The sequence below is a fragment of the Haliotis rufescens genome, unplaced genomic scaffold, assembly GCF_023055435.1.
Source record: "Haliotis rufescens isolate VD_foot unplaced genomic scaffold, xgHalRufe1.0.p SCAF_29, whole genome shotgun sequence".
Taxonomy (NCBI): domain Eukaryota; kingdom Metazoa; phylum Mollusca; class Gastropoda; order Lepetellida; family Haliotidae; genus Haliotis; species Haliotis rufescens.
The window spans coordinates 1,164,461-1,186,716 of record NW_025963990.1 but is presented as its reverse complement, the minus strand read 5'-3'; the positions used below and the strand labels follow the sequence as shown (position 1 = coordinate 1,186,716).

Below are 22,256 nucleotides of genomic sequence, written 5' to 3'. Positions count from 1 at the left end.
CAGAAGAGCATCAGAAGTCACAGAACAGTAGTACAGAAGAGCATCAGAAGTCACAGAACAGAAGTACAGAAGAGCATCAGAAGTCACGGAACAGAAGTACAGAAGAGCATCAGAAGTCACGGAACAGAAGTACAGAAGAGCATCATAAGTCACAGAACAGTAGTACAGAAGAGCATCAGAAGTCACAGAACAGAAGTACAGAAGAGCATCAGAAGTCACAGAACAGTAGTACAGAAGAGCATCAGAAGTCACAGAACAGAAGTACAGAAGAGCATCAGAAGTCACAGAACAGAAGAGCATCAGAAGTCACAGAACAGAAGTACAGAGGAGCATCAGACCTGACAGAACAGAAGTACAGAGGAGCATCAGAAGTCACAGAGCAGAAGTACAGAAGAGCATGAGAAGTCACAGAACAGAAGTACAGAAGAGCATCAGAAGCCACACTGGGGACATGTGGAAGAGGGTTGAGATTATCATCCGCGCATGTGGTGGTTTTATAAGCTATTGATAATCAGGATGTCATAACGGAGCCGTAATGGTCATTTTTAACCAGGCACAGCTGTCTTGGGCACACTGCAGCCCAATACTTGAGTCACATATACATTTTGTCAATAATACACAAAGTGAATTGTTCTGCAATATCATTAAAATCTCTTTCTAAAATGTCATGATCGTTGTCTTTCAATTACCCTTTCAGCAAACAGCACAAGTTTTGGTTTCTATACCATATTCTTTGGCCAACGAGTGGCGAAAATAGCAGGGGTGGCTTAGCATTATGCAAGGAGTATATTAACCCCCAAATGTTATTTTTATAGCTACATGATAACATTTGACATGTCTCCGCATGTAATTTTACCTTTTTCATGTATATAATAATCATGTATTACTGTTATGACTACCCTGGTCTAGAGTTTCACCAAATTGATAAGCATCTACAAGCTGTATCACTTTGGGCTTTCCACGAACATATAATTGACTAAGTATCCGTCATAAAGATCAATACTGCTAATACCAGGGTTAAAGCATTTTTTTACCTGCTTCAACAGAAACCCCCCCTGACTGGATGAACCTAGCTTCCCAGGTGATAGAGATAGTGGAGGCGGGGTATAAGGCAAAGAAGGCACTGCTGGAAGGTGGGGAGAAGTGGATCAAGGAGGTTGTGAAGGGGAAGAGGGACCCTGTAGCGGAGTTTTCCAAGGGGAAGAGTAACGCGGTGAGTGGCTCGATATCATGTATATGGTTTTTTTAAGAACTAGAGCTAGATATTACCCTTACAAGGATACTAGCATCACCCCATTGTATTTGGCCGATGGACAATAGCTGACTGCAGCATTTAACAGTTTTCAATCATGCTTATTGACCAGGTTGAGCAGGGACTGACTAGGTGGATACAAATTTTGCAGCATAAAATACATGAATATTTATTGTATGCACTGGAGCTAGATATTACCCTTCACGGGAGCACGGGTGGCCAAGTCGTCTAGGGCGCCGCGATTCGCTGTGCAGATTTGAGACCCTTGTGCACGCCAAAAACCTATGATTGTGGGTTCGAATCCCGGTTCGCCCCAATCATGTTTTAGGTTTGTCAGCACCATACCCGTGCTCGTGGGTTTCACCGAAGTGGTAAACGTCTGAGACTCGCATCACTTCGGTGATTCTTTCCACATTAAGCTGACAAGCCGCGATACAACTGGAATACTGTTTCAAGTGGCGTTAAAACCCAACTCACTCATTCACTGTTACCTTTCTGGAGGATGCTGGCGTGACCTCATTGTATGTGTTGTATTATGGACTAGGCCCGTGTGGTATCCAGTGAAGTAAAGGTCCACAGTATCTCATGCTTTTCGCAAGGGCTGACTAAAGATGATGGGGGATGTCAGACTCTTTCACATGGTTGATTGTGCCACGGTTGCATGGGTCGTCACTCATGTTTTGTTAGTCACTGGTTTGTCCTGTCCAGACTGGATTATTCACAGGCCATTGAACAATAGCTGGAATACTGATGACTGCAGCATGAAAAAAAATCATTCATTGCCTATGGACCAGTCAGATCAGGAACTGATCAGGTGGATATAAAGTTTGCGAAATCAATTGCAGTATAAAATACTCCACATGTGAGGTAAAAGCACGAGTGTATGAGTGTATGTCAGAAGTGGAACATGTGCTTTATATCGGTTTTCCCCACTATAATGCTTCGTATAATAGAATGGTCGATCCTCTAAACCTACAAATAGTCTATTTATGCATGGATTGAACAGTACTGTTCAAATTTTGTAGACTGCACTGAGACAGGAAGTTGTGACCATGCTGAAGGACATTGTTGATGACGTCCTGGCTCCTCTTGAACCTCTGAAGAAACTGGGAGGGAAGTTCTTGGACACTTTCAAAAAGGTGTTTGATCTCATCAACAGTGTGAAGAAAGCTTACAACGCTCTGAAGGAAGGGTAAGGGGAGGCATACACGCAATAAAAATGATTGTTATTAAATCGTAAAATTGCTATCCTCAACTAGTATATATTTTTGTCGGGGCGGTCGGGTAGCCTAGTGGTTAAAGCGTTCACTGGTCACGCCGAAGACCCGGGTTCGATTCTCTCATATAACACGAACGCGACTATTTCTGTGGAAGATACCTTATTGCAGGTATGAATTTTTGTCCAAAAGGCATAGCATTTTTTTATTATTTTATTATATAGTTGGGTGTCGTGATATACATTTCAAATAAACCAACCCGAAGCAGCATTTTTGTAGAGAACGCATGCTTGACTACTAGCTATGTATTTCGTTTTTCATGTGGAATCCTTATTCAAAGTTCATTCATAAATGGTGGTTTGTGAGTTAAAGGGAGATAGGAATTTGGAGTATTTTGTACATTACCTTATGTGACCTTCCTACTCCTATGAATCTATGTTCATAATGTTTCAGATATCGTGCAGCCCGCTCTTTGATCGACCGTGTCTTCGGCCCCAAGTGTCATAAGGAGTTCCCCCGCACCCTTCGACTTGCTGGGGGTGGATGCAATGGGCGTGGCAGCTACCCCTCCGAATTGAAAAGTGGAAAGGAATACGAGCATGAAGGGATAGATGTGACCATTTCTTCTGGAAAAGACGTGAGTAACATTTGTCGGTCTTCATCTTCCACTCCTGGTGCTAAGAGATAACGTGTGCGGTTCTTTGGTAAACATGTTATATTTTAAATGATACATGTATTTCAACACTTTTCCAAAACTATGAAATAATACGTATTTGAACTTTTCAAAAGAATATCAAAAGAAAGGAGTATCTCTTTTCTGGAGAACGTAAGCATTTCTTGTACTAAAGAACATCGAAACAAAATATTGAGTGAAGAGGTGTCGACATTGACATGTGGTTATATCGTTTGGTCGTTCATAAAAAAGCCAACTTCCTAGCGTAGCCTCATCAAAACGTGTTCGGAAATATTAGTTTTTTCATAAACCATGTTCCCTTTAAAAACAAGTTTCCCATACTTTCATGTTCATACTCCGGTCTAATTTCTCTTCTTATATTGCACATAGGGCACGGATAGGATATATGTCAAATCATTTGAGTATAGATATTTTTGATCGGGCGTTTTCGGAGGCTTCCAAGTTATTCCAGTGTTTTGAGCCACAGTAGTGTGACGTTGGTACTTGTTGTTACCCTGCCTGGCGCTCGGCATTGAGGGTTTAAAACAAGGACTGGTCGGCTCGGAGTCTGTATACTGTGTCTCAGTGCGGAATATCTATTAAACTGCGACTGGTATCTCTGTGGGCTTCCACTATAAAATCAGCTTTAGTCCGGACAAGTACAAGCAGCCACACATACACACACACACACACACACACACACACACACACACACACACACACACACACACACACACACACACACACACACACACACACAGAAGGGCACGTACGTGCAATAATCTTGAACGCGACGTTAAACCCCATTTCACCACAACGCACCTAATAAGACACAATTAGATGTATGAAGCATGTGCAATGAAGGCAACAACAGAGCAAGTTGACATGTGGTCATTTTACTAAAATAATGTTTAAAGTGGCATCAAACCCAAGCTACTCACTCACTCACTCACTCACTCACTCACTCACTCACTCACTCACTTGAGGTATATGTCCATAACAACAACACTATATTCAACTTCTCCGCAGATTGTGGCTCCGTTTGCTGGCAACATCAGGCTGTCTGACAATCCCAATGAGGTCATCATCATCCCGACTGCAGGATCTCTGAAGGAAACTGAGGTCATCATCACCAACATCGAGCCCGACAGCTCCTTAAATATCCAGCATCCGGGTGACTCTACTTATGTCGACAGCCCAGTAAGTCGTGAATTGCAACATGGAGTAGACAGTGACAGGCTTCTGAGACGAAAGGCAATAAATACTTACTTTTTTGTGAAAATTGTATGAATGGCGGGAGCTACCGGTAGGGCATGCTTACCCTTTTTGCGAACACCTGGTGTCACCACAGATTTTCAGTCGTCCATTCATATACTTTCCACAGCTATTTGCCTTTTACTCCAAGTGCTATCTGTTTCGGCAGAAAATCTAGCTGGTTTTTCTCTTGCACTGACAATTTATAATATAACCTCGAAAAACATTTGGAATCGCAGCTCACGTTTCACGTTATATACTACTATGTACACACCTAAAGATCTCTCTGAATGGCCTAACATGCATACATTGAAAAACATGTTTATCCAACATGTTTATCCATTAGAGTAAAAGATATGAACAAAATGTCCAATTTGCTTGGGTGGTCAAGCTCGGCGATTTTGCGCGTGCTACCGAACGTGCATCATGCTATCAACCACCGGTTTGGATGACCATGATATTATTTAAAGATCCCCTGATATAGCTGGACTTTTACGTACTGGGAAATAATTTTTTTTAAATTCATAGTTATACCTTTGTACTACCATTCACAACCAGTCAATTGCTCGTCCTTTCTTATGTCAAGCGTCGTCATCAATGTTATCTTCAAATTATCTGGCATTATATTCGCCTTCTCGTATGCTGTCTGTGGACGGCAGATTGAAAGTGCAAAACCAAATTGTCCTTTGTTTTGTGGTGGGTGTTAGGTTCTTATATATGCACGTCGATTCATTCCAGAAATTAAACATTGTTATTGTTCAAATTCATTGTTCCTTCGCTATGCCAACTGAAAATTATTGTTAAATACTTTGTCATGTTTTTTTATTATAACTGAATGTCTGCCCCAGGTGAATGCTGGACAAAAGATAGGCGTGGCGGCCAACTCCCCGTGTGGGGGTAACGAGCACATCCACCTCGCCCTGAGAAGAAAGGGTGGCTATGTCGACCCAACACGCTACCTGGAGGTCAGATTACCCGAAATCCCGGAGTGGGTGCAAGAGTGTGACGACTACAAAGTGGTGTTTAAGGCAAGTGACATATTTTGCTTTCTTTGTTAAAAAGGGACAGACACATAAACATGTACGTGTACTTGCTGAGGTTATATTTATCTATGTATCCTATATGTAATTAGCTGTTGTCCCAAACACGAAAAGTAAGAAGTCGAGCTGGTGTCATTTGCATAACACGCGCATTTGTATAAACACAAACTGTTACGTGTTTTCTATAGACACATGCTTTGGCATATGTTGACATACAAGTTTTCTATGTACACATAATGTTACATATTATGACATGAACATGTGTTCTATTGAGACATAATTTGACATATTTGACATATTGTGTTTTATACAGACACAAGAGGTAATATATTTGTTGTGATTGATTTCCAAATTCTTATTCAGTTTGAGACTATAGCTGAAAATTGCATCATCTGTCTGGATGGTAAGAAGGACAATGACACCAGTCCAGAGAGAGAAGGAGAGGAAATTGAAAAACCTGAGGATCTTGATTCCTCAAAAGATCCTACCTCAGTCGCCGACGCCGAAAATGGTAGGTTACTTCATTTTTAACTATTGAGTTACCAGAAGTTTCCCGATAAAATGCGGTAAATATTAACCAGTGTACTGATTTAGGGACATATATGTGTGATTCTCTGCATGTTTGTGAAAGCGGTGAAAAACTTATTGTGTGTCATGCTCCCGATACTTTAATGTTTGAACGATGTTACAAATTCAAGTAAGTCAAACATTATTATATTAATTTTGTTTATTCAAATAAGACAGGTGACACAGTCTGAGATAACAAAATGTACAACTTTATGGATAACAACTTCTGATTTATTGCATACAGCAACGTTTCGATGTATGTTCTGATACCCTTATGAAGCTTGGGTGATAACGGTTTTAGAATCTACATCAAAATGTCGTCATATGCAAAACATTAGAACTTGTTATCCATAAAGTTGTACGTTTCGTTATTTACTCTGCAACTTCTAGAATGCCAATGAAACAGTTAGTCAAAGGTAAATAATACAAATGCATGATAAATAATGTTTTCATCCAAAACTGGCCCCAACAGGAGATATCGCTTGGGTGAGATGAATCGATCTCTGCTTCAAGATATCGCAGTAATGAAATTGCTCACAATGATTTGCAGACAAAGCAGGTCAAACATTGTTACCACCAGATTCACATTTCAGTCAGCTCTTAAAACGGCCAAGAATTACTCAGGAACACAGCATCTCAGCTGTGCAACTTGTAAAAGATGAAGACACAGAAAGGCCTTTCCGTGCAACATACATGTATCCCGTAGCCTTCTAACTGTACATTAATGTGAAAGTTTGGGACAGGACATATAGGCAAAAAGAAGGCATCCCATGGACATTAATTGTGCTCCCCTACTATTTGTGCTCGATTGGCAAAATGAAAACAGGGATTTGGCCAAGATGTGTACCTGAAGTTCCAGGTATATCGATGGTCTGGCATCGTTCAATAATGGTTCCTTCCACTGATGTATCTTCTTTATCTGAAATAAAACTAGAAACCAGTGAAACGCAACTTCTGTTTCCTATTTAGATAAATGCATAAAGATTTACAAAAAGCTACCAAATACAAGAACGTATGAAGAGGGATGACATAAACCTGCCAAAAGTCAACTTTCCCTTCTATAGAGGACATTTTTAAATGTGACGCATCGGTGACCAATGATGTCCGATACAATTCATTAATTTGAGACCCATATGTCCCTGTGTTTGTTTCAGTTGAACAATTGACATTGACAGGTGCTCACATTATCACGAACACTTGGTATCACTGTTTTATCGTGATTCATAAACACATGCTTATGATAAAGAATGAATTGTACAACTACAACTACCTGCTATAATTGTGACTATTTTATATTTTACCACTTTTATTTCAGAAAAGCCAGATTCCATGTTCAAAAAGATGCAGCCTCGAAAACAACAAATCCAAGAAAAGGCCAAGAAAACCAAAGATGGTGGTGAGTAGATCGATGCTGCTTATGCTTTCATTAGACTCATATACAGTCCCTGCTGGCAGTATCGATCGAGATCGATGCCTTCAAAAAGTCTACACTCAGTGTATGTATGTTTTCGATAGACAGATAAATCTGACATGTTGTGGCGTAGGTGTCTTTTCTATCGATACAATCGGTGACGAGTTTTCTTTGTGACATGCATGCTGTAAAACATGTTAATTGCAAAATATTCCGTGATGGGGAACTACTTAATAAGTTATTTATTATTCCAAGCTATGAACTCACTGACCGCCGTTCACATGAACCTACATTCTAATACCACCACATATTTATTGCAGCTCTGGCAACCCTCTTCCAGAAGGCTGGTGCTTTTATGAAGAAGTTCTCTATCCGTAATCTGAAAATGGGGTCTATCTTGGATCTTCTAGAGATTCTTGGCCTTGACGAGAGTCAGGAAAAGATGGCCGAGGTCATAAGAACAATAAAGGTATATTTTGCAATGCTGGACTCATGTGAAGCATTGTTACTGTCTGTTTGGTGGGACTGTGGCGAACTTCCTGGACGATGACTGACAGTCTGTCCTATAAAATAGTATCGTGCTACCTGGACCATGACAATCTCACAAAGCAACCTCGATCTTAACTGGCGATGGAAGATCAGTGTAATAATATACTGTCCAGCTATTTGATAAGCTGTATCGTAAACAACCAACATACCATTTATCATAAATATGTGCACGTGTTCTGTGCTGCAGGAGATGGTCGACAACAAGCCGTGTTTCAACCCGTATCAGATGACGGACGACCAACTGAGGACGGAGCTGACAGAGAGAGGGATGAGGGCAGAGGGCACTCGGGAACATATGATCAACTCCCTCACCACGCCATCCAACTGTGAGTACACATGGTTCTTATAACTTACTGATATAATGTGGGGACTCGGGAACATGTGATCAACTCCCTCACCACGCCATCCAACTGTGAGTACACAAGGTATTCTTATACATTACTGATATAATGTGGGGACTCGGGCACATATGATCAACTCCCTCACCACGCCATCCAACTGTGAGTACACAAGGTATTCTTATACATTACTGATATAATGTGGGGACTCGGGAACATATGATCAACTCCCTCACCACGCCATCCAACTGTGAGTACACAAGGTATTCTTATACATTACTGATATAATGCGGGGACTCGGGAGCATACAATCAACTCCCTCACCAAGCCACCCAACTGTAAGTACCCATGACATTCTTATACCTTACTGACATAATGTGGGGACTCGGGAACATATGATCATCTCCCTAACCACGCCTTCAAACTGTGAGCACACTTGGCGTTCTTATAACTAACTGATATAATGTGGGGACTCGGGAACATATGATCAACTTCCTCACCCCGCCATCCAACTGTGAGTACACATGACATTCTTATAACTTACTGATATGATGTGGGGACCTGCGGACATATGATCACCTCCCTCATGTACTAAGCGTGATCAATATTGACAGGCTATTGTTAAAATCATATGAATAAAAGCACTTTTGTCAAGTGAAAAGATACCATTTCCCTTATATGCTAATATTCTTTTGTTATTGTGCAGCCTGTCCTCTCATGAAGATCTCCATGCCTAACAACATCTACTGTACATTTGACGACAAATGTCTTGGGCTGGAATGCTGCGTACATTTCAAACTCTTTGTGTTCCGAAAAACCTATAAAATATATTCAAGATTTGACCCCTGCGATTTGAAATTTTCTGTCGGTGCTGGGAAGTTCAACAAGTCGTTTGGAATTGACGGTGACCTAAAGGATATATATGCAGGTTGGTGACACTTGTTGAATTCACCCTCTATATATAACTCACAGTATCAAGGAAAACATTATGAAAAATGGATGCTGTGTTAGGAGTTAATTTGTTTTATTTTCCCTAAATGCACCAGAGTTTCAGCAAATATACAAATATTTCCAATAATGTTTCCAGATTTTGATTTCTTTGCTTTGCAGTTGATAACCTTTTGATTAGAGAAATTTTGAATTGCTTTGAATTATGCTTTTATGGTTAATATGAAAGATGGTAATGCTTATCTGTAAAACAATATTGAAAACATATTTTTCGGGAATTAAACATAATTCCAGCTTTGGAATGATAGCTTGTTTGTTTTCACTTTCTGTTTTATTAAAAACCGTTTTGTTTTACAGGACTGGAGAAAACAATTCCGACGAATGTAAAACTGGATATCTTAGGAGGAATAGAGCTGGTCATTAAGTATGAAGTTACTTCCTCACTTAACTGTTCATTGAAAATTCAACTTCGTGTTTTCAGTGATATAATACAGCCTCAACGAGATCGTTGACTTCAGAAATGCAACACGTTTTGAAACGTTTACCTAGAGGAAAATTCCATCAACGTATTTCAAGGCCAATTCGTATACCATTGGACCAACGTGGACCATTTTTAACCAAACTGTAACATTTTATAGCCGTATTATGAAAGTCAAGATTCTCCGTATTTTAAGAGTTAGATTATAGATCTATTGCCCCTTGTCTGAACTATGCTTGCATCATTCTTAATGGGTTATTTGACTATTTGCCTGGTGACCTGGTCATTTTAAAAACAATTCTAGGGTTCTGATGAGAAACATACTTTTCACTGCCTCAAAGCGTATTCGTCTGTACATACAATATGGACGTCAACTACCTTTCCCTTATGTTCACGGAGGGGATCGCCACACTCCCCACTTCGTAACTGGACTGGACTTTCGTCCAATCCAGACTGTGTTACAACCATGGAAAGAAATCGCCTCGTTACCTATGTACCACACTGGTGCTCAGTGGTCTAATGCGTCGCAATTCGCAAAACAGAGTTTCGCCCCCAAACTGATAGGATCCGCAGACATTTGGTTCGAATCCAAGATTTATCTTGATTAAAACCTTTCGTCTGTCAGAATCACACCTATCCAAATGTATAAACGCTTCACTGCTTCACTCTGAGCTTTTCTCCCGATTCAGACTGTAATGAAATAAATCACTTCCGTAGTTGTAACCGTTGTTTCTTTATGTTGCTATCATCGGGAGTTATGGCCTTGTCTTGGCTGTACTGGAGGAGTGGTTTATTATGACACCATTGCAGTTGTAGACATACATGTCTCACCTGTGAGGTGTGATGTTCAGATCCTACATTCTTCAGTATTTGTTCTTCAGAGTGAAGCTGGAGAAGGATGACACTGCTGCTCTGATCACAGTGGCCGCCGGCTTCTGTTCTCAGGATGACCACGAGAACTGCATCGCCTTCTTTAACATCCTTGACGAGTTTCCAACACCGCTACCAATATGTCATCCAGACGGCTCAATAACCTGGCCAGAGGGTAAATATCGTCATTAGTATTCATCATCTTGACGAAACTGTGTCAAAATATCCCTCTAATATCACACGAACGTGACTATTTCTGTGGAACATATCTGATACAGTTTCCTTATCGCAGGTATGAATTGCATATCCAGTATTGGGGAAGTGTCAAGTACTAGCCTAGTATTATATTTACTGTTTGATACAAGGTCAGGGGCGCTGGGCTGACCTAGTGGTTAAAGCGCTCGCTCGTCACGCTGAAGACCCAGGTTCGATTACCCACATGGGTACAATGTGTGAAGCACATTTCTGGTGTCCCCCGCCGTGATATTGCTCGAATATTGCTCAAAGCGGCGTAAAATAATACTCACTCACCGATAAAAGGTCACCCACTGCCTTTGGCGAAGTCATCACCAGAAGACACTTTTGCTGGAAAGGTAGCATACCACGATTACCACTTTCAGTTTAAGAGACGTCTTAAAGGGCAAGTTCACACGGAAATGAACCAATTTTTCTTGTACTTTTTCCACATTAAAAGTGTTAACATAGAAGTGTCATAGACAAAAATATAAAAACATCATATTTAATTAACATATTTTTTGCATTAAAACGATTTATATTTTTCACATTTACCAAGTGTTCTATTTCCATAACAAAAACACCATGGCTTATGCCCCTTGCAATATGACGTCATTGGTGCCAATTGATAAACATTATGACGTCATCATGCTTTGTTAGAGCCGCTTCACGTGGTGTAGGTACAGTTTTGTGATTCTAGCGTCTCAGATGCCAGCCAGAATTGTGTTATGCTGAGTCACTACTGCGCCGGAGTGTGTCGTAGACCATGTTGTTTTACCGCAAACTGGTCCTTGATATCTTTTGCGTTGAGAATAGACAGGGACCCAGTTGAATTGGCACCAATTACGTCATAATCTAAGGGGGATAACTCAGGCCTATTTCGCTCGTAAAACGAAGGCCTCATAACGGCATATCATTTTAACACTATTGTGAGCTTCCTACTTTCACTGTGAAAAAAAATTAGTGTATATTTTCAAACACAGATACTAATTAATTCTAAAATTGCGTTTCGTTTAGAAAAAGAAAGAAAGTGATTTTTGCGTGTACACTTCCCCTTTAAGTACAAGGCACAAACACAGCGTACATACATACATTACTGTTCATAAAAAACGTCCCCTCGATCGGGACGAGTCACGTTTATCAAAATCGATATCGCATACAAAAGTGTTCCAGTGATTGCGACCTTTTTGCGAATATCTCGCACGCATATCCTAATTGATGGGACGGTAATGTTTACAAAGGGGATGTCTAGAGGCTGTATTTAGTGACGACTGAAAATTGTATTGCTCGTTTGTTTTGTTCGTGTGTCAGTCTAACAAGCATCCGCTCCTTTCTTTGACAGTTGATTACAAGGGTCTGTTTGATAAGGAATCAATTAAGAGACGAATTCGTGAAAGTGCCAAAGAGTTTGCCAAAGATGCTATAAAGAAGGGCATCGAAGAACTACTTGACTTCATCCCGTGCATATCCCCTGATGTAAGTATGGCAAGAATGTGGTAATATTGTGACAGAAAATCAGTGTCGCTTTCCTGTTATCCACTGTCCTTTCAGCATGATGCAAATATGATGAACAGGAACAAATATAAAAATAACGTTGAAATATTTGAAAGGAAAGAAGGGACCATGTTGAAAAAGATTTTTTTTTTCTGGTGATCAGGTTAGAGTTGACATTTTCACTCGTGGCCACGCCAATCATGAACATATCAATTCCAACCACGTCACACGATAGTATAAACATTAAACAGACTCCATTAAATATACTCTCTATAATCTTTAAGTTATTGTAACTTGCATATATGATCTCGGCAGAATGGACACTTTAGTTCGTATTTATCGGTACTCCTAAACAGTGGTACCCAGGTCTAAATGAGTTAAAGTGGTAAAGTGGTAAACAAATTAGAAAGTACACATGATTGCATTTAAGGCTCCAGGCAAGACAGATCCCTGTCCCAGACCTGAGGCCCTGACTCGGGATATCCTCAAGCAGAAGCTCCAGCAGCGGGGATTGCAGATCACGGGCACAAGACAGGAACTGGAGCAGAGGCTCAGAGTTGGACACAAAAGTGAGCGCTTCATGATAAGGAGAAGTTCTGTTCATATTAAAAAAACATATACCATTTGGTGAAGAAGAGGTCTGGCACAATATACTCTATGATCTCCCAACACATATTATAAAACAAAAAAGCACGTACTGTGCACTTGGTGGTAAGGAAGGTTGTGGGAAACTGTTCAAATGCAAATATATCGCATTAAGAAAGTATGGCATTTTACGGTTGGAATTCTGTTGTCAATTTGTGCAGGTCTCAGGATGATGGTTTGGATTTGACAATAAAAAGATTGTACAGTACATGTTTGAGTTATTCAATATACTTGTACAAACAATTTGCACACTAGCAATACACGAGTATGGTATGATTTGTAGATCTGATTGTATTGAAGATGAATATCACTTTTTATGTGTATGTCCAGTGTATAATGATTTAAGAGAAAAATAACTGAAAACAATTTTTACCATAATCCAAATGGTAACGTATTAGGAAAATTTAATGACGTGTGATTGTACAGAAACTACGAGAAATTTATCAATGGTCATTTATCATGCTATGAAACTAAGAAAATGTATGAATTTGTAACACGCCCCAGACAATGAACTATAGGCCTTTGGCCTCATCATAATAAAGATTGATTGAACGAACACTTTTCATAGAGGGATATGGAACATGAACGTTCACAATATATAATGTTTAACTTTTATAGTGAAGCAACATACCTAAACGATAATGAAATATATACATGTATTTCGAATCATAAACAATTCGTAAAACAAATCAATCCTGAACATTATGCAATGGAATGTATAGTAATTATAAATATACCGCATGGCATTGTGTACCCCCAGCTTGCAGATTGCTGAACAGGACAGTGACCCTCCCAACAATAACAAACGAGAAGATCAATAAGGTCGTTTACATGGAGATAGCCCCGGACTGTCTGCGGTTTGATGCGTGTGTTGACATTAAGATCGAGAAGCTGAATTTCAACAAGGCCGTCAACGCTTACATACAACTTGACCCTTGTAAATTCACAATGACCGTCAACTTTGAGGACTGCACTACGACAGTAATACTGCTGGGATACGACTGGGGTAGGTAGTGGTTTGTAAGTTAAAACTATTTTGGAAAACTGTGAGTCCTTTGATTCAAGCACTATGATAATTTGAATACAGTTAACTAATGAATCGCACCAATGTCATTTGAGTGAGTCAGTGATTCAATGATTGTTTTATGCGCAAGATCAGCAGATCCATAGTATAATGGTATATAGTTGAATGCAGTGTAATCATGAATTACCATAAAGACATGTATTACAAATAAATGTTCTTTACCAGAGTTGTAAAAATACAATTGTTACTAGCATGCGATTGCTTCTCCACATGCGATGAGGCTTGATGATAAGAGGCGTCAGCATCACATCGTGTTTGCTTCATAGAGATCTTCATCCCGTTCACATGTAACACATTTTCAAGTATACAACACTACTGTTTAGCAAACTATATGATATGTCTGCCATTCCATTTACAGGGAAAGAGAAGACCACTAAACTGAACGACTGGGTTTCCATAAGGTAGGAAAATGAGAGCACCTTTCGTATCTTTGTTATATCCATTCGGTCTCCCTTTGAGGAAACGGTGTTGTCAGCAATAATTGTTTTTACAATTTCATTGAATATAGATATGTGCAAGGTTTCACGTCCGGAGACATGCATAATGGCAAACTGTCGATCCTAACACTACGTTTTTTTTCTGAAATATGTAAATCATGATAAATGAGGAGAATGAATAACTACTCAAATGCAAGACATATTATGAGGATGGGACTGTTTCTCTACAAATTATCAATCTTTCCTACTGGTAAAAGATAAATTGATGTATTTTATTTCTGAAGTGCCTTTCTTATAAAATGTGTTTGTTTGTTTGTTGTTTAACGCCGCACTCAGCTATATTCAAGATATATATGTTGGCGGTCTGTAAATAATCGAGTCTGGACCAGACAATCCAGCGATTGATATCATGAGCATCGATTTACACATTTAGGATACGATGACATGCATCACCCAAGTCAGCAAGCCTGACCACCTGAACCCGTTAGTTGCCTCTTACGGCAAGCATATATACGCCTCTATAGGGCAAGCATGGGTTGCTGAAGACCTATTTTACCCCGGATCTTCATAGGACTATAAAATTAGCAGACGAATGAATTAAAGCGGCGTATCACGTCGATTTATTATAGAATCGCATTTGGACCATCCAAACAAGTAGTGGATAGCAATAAAAATTATTCAACTCGTCAAGGTACGATGGCCCAGTTTTATCAGGTCACATAGCAACACCCCACACCCCATGTGTGTGTGGTACTGAGATATTTCGAGCGGATTTCTTCGACCAATAGTGTAGTGACGATATGAGTCAGTCAATCATAGACCACACTATCACTGCGTCATGTTTACCCTTCTCCAGATACACCATTGACAGAAGTGAAGCAAGGAAGGTTTTTGTGATTGACATGGGTCTACAAATCAGTGTTGGAGCATCGGAACCGATTCTGGACAGTTTGTTGATCGAAAAACTAGATGTACCTATTCCCATTTGTAATGAAAACTTCTCTCTGCCGGGTAAGTGTCGAAAACAGTAGTTACTTTTATCAATTCATTGTATTACTCAAAGTCGAAATATTCTGAACCATCCATACAATAAAACTCACTTAGTCGGAACCAGGCAGTCTGGAAATCCAGCCTTCCGATCGAATACTGTAGGAAAATAGAGGAACCTATGTGAACGAATTCAATAGGGTCGATGCTGGGGTTTCGCTATATACCCTATGTTTAGTAGATATGCATTCATCACGCGCATGACATCTCTAACAATGCCAATCATTTGGTTAAATTCAGCTCAATATGAAGAGGTAACATCGTCAGCTTCAAATGCATAACCATTTCATAAATGTCTGATTAAAGGAAGCGGATCTCTGAAGAAGCTTGCGGAGGAAATGGGAGGAAAGCTAATCAGAGAAGTTGTAGATGTGGTGTTTCGAAAACTTGGACTGGATGTAAGTTTTCAGAACCGACTATTGGCTTATATGTCTCCATGAACTTTCTACAAACACACACACTGATCTTTGATGCGAAACTGAAGTATGCTATGAACTATGTAACTATATTACCCACAAGGGTAGAATAATCGGGTGTAATAACTGACATTTGCACATGTGCATTTTGTCAGTGTATTCACCCGGGATTATAATCCGTAATTCCTCGCAGCTAGTGGTTATTCTCTATATCTACAATGAAAGTGCCAGGTGCACCCAGGACACAAATGTTGTTATTAATGTTTTGAACCTTTTTTTCAGAAAGTTCTGTTAGACGGAAGCTGTGCAGCATTAACACCCAAACCAGGTAGTATGACAATTCCGTGAAGATCCGGGGTAGAATAAGGTCTTCTACACGCTTGTTGTAAGAGGCGACTAACGGGGTCGGGTGGTCAGGCTCGCTGACTTGGTTGATGTAAGTCATCGTATCCCAATTACGTGGATCGATGCACTTGACATAAATCACTGGATTTCCTGGTCCAGATTCGATTACTTACAGACCACTGTCACATAGCTGGAATATTGCTGAATGCAGTGTTAAGGAACAAACAAACAGCAGGAAGTTAAAAATCTATGTATACATTTTATGTTTGTGTTTTACAGAATGTATGTATGGAATCATTTGTTTTCATTATCTGGTAGACCTGAAAGTAATAGATGTTTAGTGTAGACAAAGTAAGAAACACAAAAACAAACTTTAAAGACTATCACTCCCACAAAACCATTCCGAATCAGTTATAAGTTGTAGATAGTTAAAGCCAACTTCATATATCAATACATTTTATTAACCCTGTTGATAAATACATAGTGAGACCTTAACTCGAACTTTATATGATATTTGTGCTTTAAGGCGATGTGATATAGTGATTGAGGTCCAGTCTGTATATGCACTATCGTTTAATATTGATACTCCGCTTGTCCCGAACGAGAGATAACTCGATATACTTTCGATGGTCCTTCGACCTTGAGACTAAATAAGGTTTCATTGCACGACCTAATACACGCACATAAATATTATATGACCGACCCAGGTGGTTGAGTAGACGATATCGTTTGTATTACTACAATATTTAATATAAACTGACGGCCAAAAGAAACGTTACCAACGATATTTCTAGGATAAAATATGACCAACACAATTTGAAGCAGCTATAACAAATGTATTGTAGAAATGCATCATTCAGAACAGTAAAATGCGAATTACTAATTCAACAACAAAGTCCTTGACCTCCAACAGGGACATTTCTTGACAAGGGGTCATTCGTCCAGTATTCGATCAACAACATTTGTTACAACTAAGGTGACGACGGCCCAGACCATTCAATACGGGATATGACCTCGAATGCGGCGTCGAACTGAGTAGACAAGCGTCCTCACATCGACTGCAGGTATCCGATTCCATTCCTCACGGAGGGCAACGATCAACGCTTGTCTCGTGAAGGGAGGATGTTGACGTTTCCGAAGACGACGCCCAAGCTGGTCCCAGAGATGTTCTATGGGTGACAGATCTGGTGATCGAGCTGGCCACGGCAGGACAGTCACATTGTTGGCGTTGAGGAAGTCTCTAGTAATACGGGCTTTATGGGGTGTGGCGTTATCTTGTTGGAACACCGTCCGTTGTTGTCGCTGGATAAAAGGAAGAACCACTGGCCGTAAGATATTGTCAATGAAGCGTTGTGCTGTCAGATTGCCTTCGATGATGACAAGTTCCGTCTTCTCGTCCCCGCAAATGCCGCCCCAGACCATCACACTTCCGCCCCCGTAAGATTCCACCTCCTGGACACAACAAGGAGCCGTACGTTCACCACGTCGTCGATAAACTCGCGTCCGCCCATCAGGTTTGAAGAGTTGGAACCTGCTCTCGTCACTAAACAGCACTCGCCGCCATTCCCTTCGTTGCCATCGATGAGTTTGCCTGCACCACGTCAATTAGGCACGTCGATCTTGACGGGTCAAGGTCATGCCCTTGAAAGGGCGATAAGCCCGGAGACCATAATGTCGTAGTCGTCTGGTCACTGTTTGTCTGCTGACCGGATGTCCTAAGCTGTTGGAAACTGATGACGTCACAGTAAGAAATCTGTTCCTCAGATGAAGTACCCGTAAAAAGCGGTCATCCTGCGGGGTCGTGACCTTTGGTCTGCCACTCCGTGGTCTGTCTGCAGTTCTGCCAGTCTGTCTGGTAATAGTCATCTTGGAGCAGTTCATGTTTATGGCAACCGCTCTCTTTGTCGCTCCCATCTGCAGCACACCTATGGCTCTCTCCCTCTGGACAGCGGTCAGTCTTGGCATGTTCGTTGGTGTTAATCATCGCAACCAATGATAGTGAACAGATCCGTGCATAATTTATACCCGGAAATTGCACGATAATTTGGGAAAGAATGTTTTAAAAATTGCTGAAAAACACCAATATCTCCCAAAATCCGCAAAGCACGTGCAAAGAACGACAGGGCACATGAAGGCTGTATTCGTGAGATGTGTTCTTTACTGTTTTTGAACAGGTTGGCATCTTTGTTTCAAAGTGGCAAATCAGTTAATGTTGGTAACGTTTCTTTTGGCCCTGAGTTTAGTTGAAAACGTCTACATTTATGTTCAAAAACATTTTAACTTGGCATGATGACCTCAAACTGTCTGTTTTCCCCAGACTGCCCTTGGTCCCTCCCAGACTACAAGAAGCTCCTACCCGGGAGTTTCCGGGACAACGTCAACTGTAAACTGCCGGACAACTGTTTCGGTGTAGAGTGTTGTGTGGACTTCTCCTTCAACATCCCGCTGTTTGAGACCCCCCTCGTCAAGCACGTCCCCTTCTTCCTGAAGTTTGAGCCGTGTAACTTCACTGTTGAGGTCGGCTTCGGGAGCTACTACCATAAGGAAAGACTGTTGACATACAACTGGGGTAAGTCGTTTGACTGTTGACATGCAACTGGGGTAAGTCGTTTGTCTGTTGACATACAACTGGGGTAAGTCGTTTGAGTATTGACATGCAACTGGGGTAAGTCGTTTGACTGTTGTCATACAACTGGGGTAAGTCGTTTGAGTGTTGACATACAACTGGGGTAAGTCGTTTGACTGTTGACATTCAACTGAGGTAGGTCATTTGACTGTTGACATATAACTGGGGTGAGTCGTTTGACTGTTGACATGCAACTGGGGTAAGTCGTTTGACTGTTGTCATACAACTGGGGTAAGTCGTTTGAGTGTTGACATGCAGCTGGGGTAAGATATTTGACTGTTGACATACAACTGGGGTAAGTCGTTTGACTGTTGACATACAACTGGCGTAAGTCGTTTGACTGTTGACATCTAATTTCAACCTGCTTTTTTTCTTCTTCTTTTGTGCACCGTTCTAAGTTATTAATGTGTGTTATTGCTCATGTTTATGACGTATTTCGTGCCATATATGTGTGTGAAGGCATCCGTGTGTGATTTCAGGTGCTAACTAGGGGCATAATCTATACATGATTAAATTTTCTGCTTATGTCACCAAGGTCAGACATGGTCCCGGGTACCTAATTCTATCGGGAAGAGTTGACTGATATTGGGACCTAAGTTGACCGATTCTGTGTCTTCTTTTCCCGATGACGTGATCGGGACTTGTTTGCCTGATTAGTTTATCTACCGGCCGTGATGGTGTGGCTGGAATATGGCCAAACATTTATCGATTCATTCGATGTCGATAACGTCTCGGGCAAATGAAACATACATGTGTCAATCATTAGTTTCAAAATATACACTATACATTTCGAAATAGTATTTATTGATGTTCTTTAATAGATTTTTAATATTTTACGCTTCATTTATATTTTCCCTAGGGACTGAAAATCAACTGCAAATAGGTAATGGCAACCCATCTCCAGTGATCATCAAGTGAGTAACCTTTTTCACATTTAGAAAATCTTTATATTCGCTCTGCAGGAACATACAAAATGATATATTTCTTGCATGGCCATGAACAAAACTCTAAATATATAGACGGTGACAGCTTCTGTGTATTTTATCTATTCAAGATTCACGATCTCCAAGTATCCCAAAGGTTTCCTCGTTGACCTGAGTGTGCACACGTGCATCCCTATAGATGGTAACAGCTTCTGTTACCCAGAAGGAGGCATGACGCTAATGAATCAGGAGAAGATACCTGCCTGTGATGCTAATGCGCTGGTCGAGTTCACAAAACAAAGTAAGTCCACCTTAGCACAGAAATGCTTATTTACATTCACTGACAAGGTGTTCGTGATCAGTCTGCTGAACACAAGATCTAACTTTGAACTTTAAATGTGTCTACCTTTTGTCACCGTGTAATTCAATTTTTGTCATTTTTATTCATTTTTTACTTACTTCAGAGGAACTATAATGTTGTTTCCAAATTTTGCAAATTGTATTTTTCATGTTCCATTTTGCATGTAAGAGGTTTGATGCGATATGATTCACGTTAATGAAAAGGTATGAGAGTTATTTGTTTTCATGGTTAAAAGGGGATTGTTGCCTATGGTTGTAGATTTCTCAGTTTCTGACTGGCTGCGCGACCTTGACCTTGACATCAACCTGAAGTCCCTCTCCCAGGCAGCTGCCAGGATGCTACTGGACAAGTTCGGCATCTCCGAGTACCTGCTGGACCAGAGATGCGATGTGTCTAGACCACCATACAGCCCTAGTGTTGACGGCTGGAGGAATGGTATAAAAAGTTTAATTTTCCAAACACGAATCAATTCCGTTTTGGTTGGGTAACCTAATGATGAAAGTGTTAGCTCGTCACGTAGAAGACTCGGGTCCGATTCCCCATTTAAGTACAATGTGTGAAGCCCATTTCCGGTGCCCCCGCCGTGATATTGCCGGAATATTGCTAAACTCGGCGCTTTAAACAATACTCACTCACTCACTCTAAGACAATTTCACAGTTCAGCGTGCAGATAATCTTGTAACATGGGTTTAGATGATTGAATCAACGGCCCTGAATATATTGACAACCAGAAGTTTCCAGTCGAATGTACCTCTCTGAATAAGAACGAAAAACATGATATTTTCATACACAGAATATTACCAACCAGGGAATGAATTACACGTTGTGCTTCAGAATGCCCCAAGAGTATTGGCAAGCTGCCCAAGCTTCCAACAGATCTGTACTGCCACCTAGCGGACACATGCACCAAGATAAACTGCTGTTTCCACGTCCCCTTTCTGGAGATGTCCTTCAACGCCGTCCTGAACGTCGATATGTGCGACTACGTCATTTATGCTGCCATCGAGAACAAAACTACCACCATAGGAATGTTAGGGGTTGATATTGACCTTGATGCTGGTACGTGGCCTGGTGTCGGCTAAGATACTGCTCTGTATTTGATGTGGATAAATGTTAAAAGTAGTAGCGAGGTTTATTTAACTCACTCCAATCTCAAGAAAAAAACTCTCCTTTGTAATATGAGGCTGATCCAGATACTGGTTTTCAAGAATATAATGCCATTCTATGTACTTACATTACAAAACAGACGTGCCTTAAAATGTTTCCGTAAGCTTATCATTACCTGAGTTATTATCTGATTCTCATCATCTGATGGTTCATCTCCAGGTACATCAATGATGCTGGACATCGCCGATGTCTTCCAGATCAAGTAAGCTACTTTTCAGGAGTGCTGGTAATATTAGCCTCAGTAATGTACTTATATGGTGTAATAAGTGGAAATGTGTTCTGGTGTAAATAAAAGTTTCAACATCTGCCATACGATCAAAAAGTTTATCATTTTCATTAACACAGATTTGGTTTGAAGAAGAAAGACAAGGTTCTGCTCCTTGATCTTGACATTGAGGTGTGCTTGGAGAAGGATTCCTGCCTCTTCTCCACGCCTATTATGAAGGGAACCGAAGTTCCACAGCTTGTCTGCGACCTTGATGCCAGGTGGAATCTAAAGAGTAAGCCAGATCTTTTTTATGGTGCCCCCGTCCGGAATCTGGATACTACATAACTTCATAATGTATCTGACCAACTCTGAACAAATAATGTTGTTTAGAACTTTGAAATGTATGCACCAAAGTTGCATAGGTAACTTGGGTGGGTCTTGGTAGTGACATATAGCTACCCACTCAGTTGCGTTAGACATTCAATGACAAAGTATCACAGTTTGGAAGGTTATCCCTTTAGTATTTCCAACACATAGTTGTAATTTTCAGAGGCTAAACTATTTGAAGATGGGGATCCTGGGCGTAGGGTGTTGGGATGATTGCAAGGTGTAGGGGTAGGGGTGTAATTGGTGTGACAGTGTTCCATTAAATCTACCTACCTATCCACCCAT

General features: G+C 40.6%; 1 protein-coding gene across 1 annotated transcript in view; it reads left to right on the top strand.

The window, feature by feature from the left end:
- Positions 1-22,256, top strand: part of LOC124137742 — a 134,959-nt gene that overhangs the window by 33,959 nt on the left and 78,744 nt on the right. The window contains exons 22-47 of the mRNA XM_048402758.1: positions 1,047-1,213; positions 2,278-2,444; positions 2,923-3,106; positions 4,172-4,342; positions 5,245-5,424; positions 5,800-5,947; positions 7,319-7,399; positions 7,735-7,883; positions 8,151-8,289; positions 9,008-9,229; positions 9,607-9,673; positions 10,609-10,772; positions 12,174-12,307; positions 12,756-12,894; positions 13,731-13,976; positions 14,413-14,455; positions 15,348-15,502; positions 15,845-15,936; positions 16,237-16,282; positions 18,617-18,868; positions 19,785-19,839; positions 19,980-20,149; positions 20,468-20,644; positions 21,044-21,268; positions 21,536-21,578; positions 21,722-21,876. Of these exons, the coding sequence (XP_048258715.1) occupies positions 1,047-1,213; positions 2,278-2,444; positions 2,923-3,106; positions 4,172-4,342; positions 5,245-5,424; positions 5,800-5,947; positions 7,319-7,399; positions 7,735-7,883; positions 8,151-8,289; positions 9,008-9,229; positions 9,607-9,673; positions 10,609-10,772; positions 12,174-12,307; positions 12,756-12,894; positions 13,731-13,976; positions 14,413-14,455; positions 15,348-15,502; positions 15,845-15,936; positions 16,237-16,282; positions 18,617-18,868; positions 19,785-19,839; positions 19,980-20,149; positions 20,468-20,644; positions 21,044-21,268; positions 21,536-21,578; positions 21,722-21,876 (3,771 nt within the window). The remainder of the gene's footprint in view (positions 1-1,046; positions 1,214-2,277; positions 2,445-2,922; positions 3,107-4,171; positions 4,343-5,244; positions 5,425-5,799; positions 5,948-7,318; positions 7,400-7,734; positions 7,884-8,150; positions 8,290-9,007; positions 9,230-9,606; positions 9,674-10,608; positions 10,773-12,173; positions 12,308-12,755; positions 12,895-13,730; positions 13,977-14,412; positions 14,456-15,347; positions 15,503-15,844; positions 15,937-16,236; positions 16,283-18,616; positions 18,869-19,784; positions 19,840-19,979; positions 20,150-20,467; positions 20,645-21,043; positions 21,269-21,535; positions 21,579-21,721; positions 21,877-22,256) is intronic.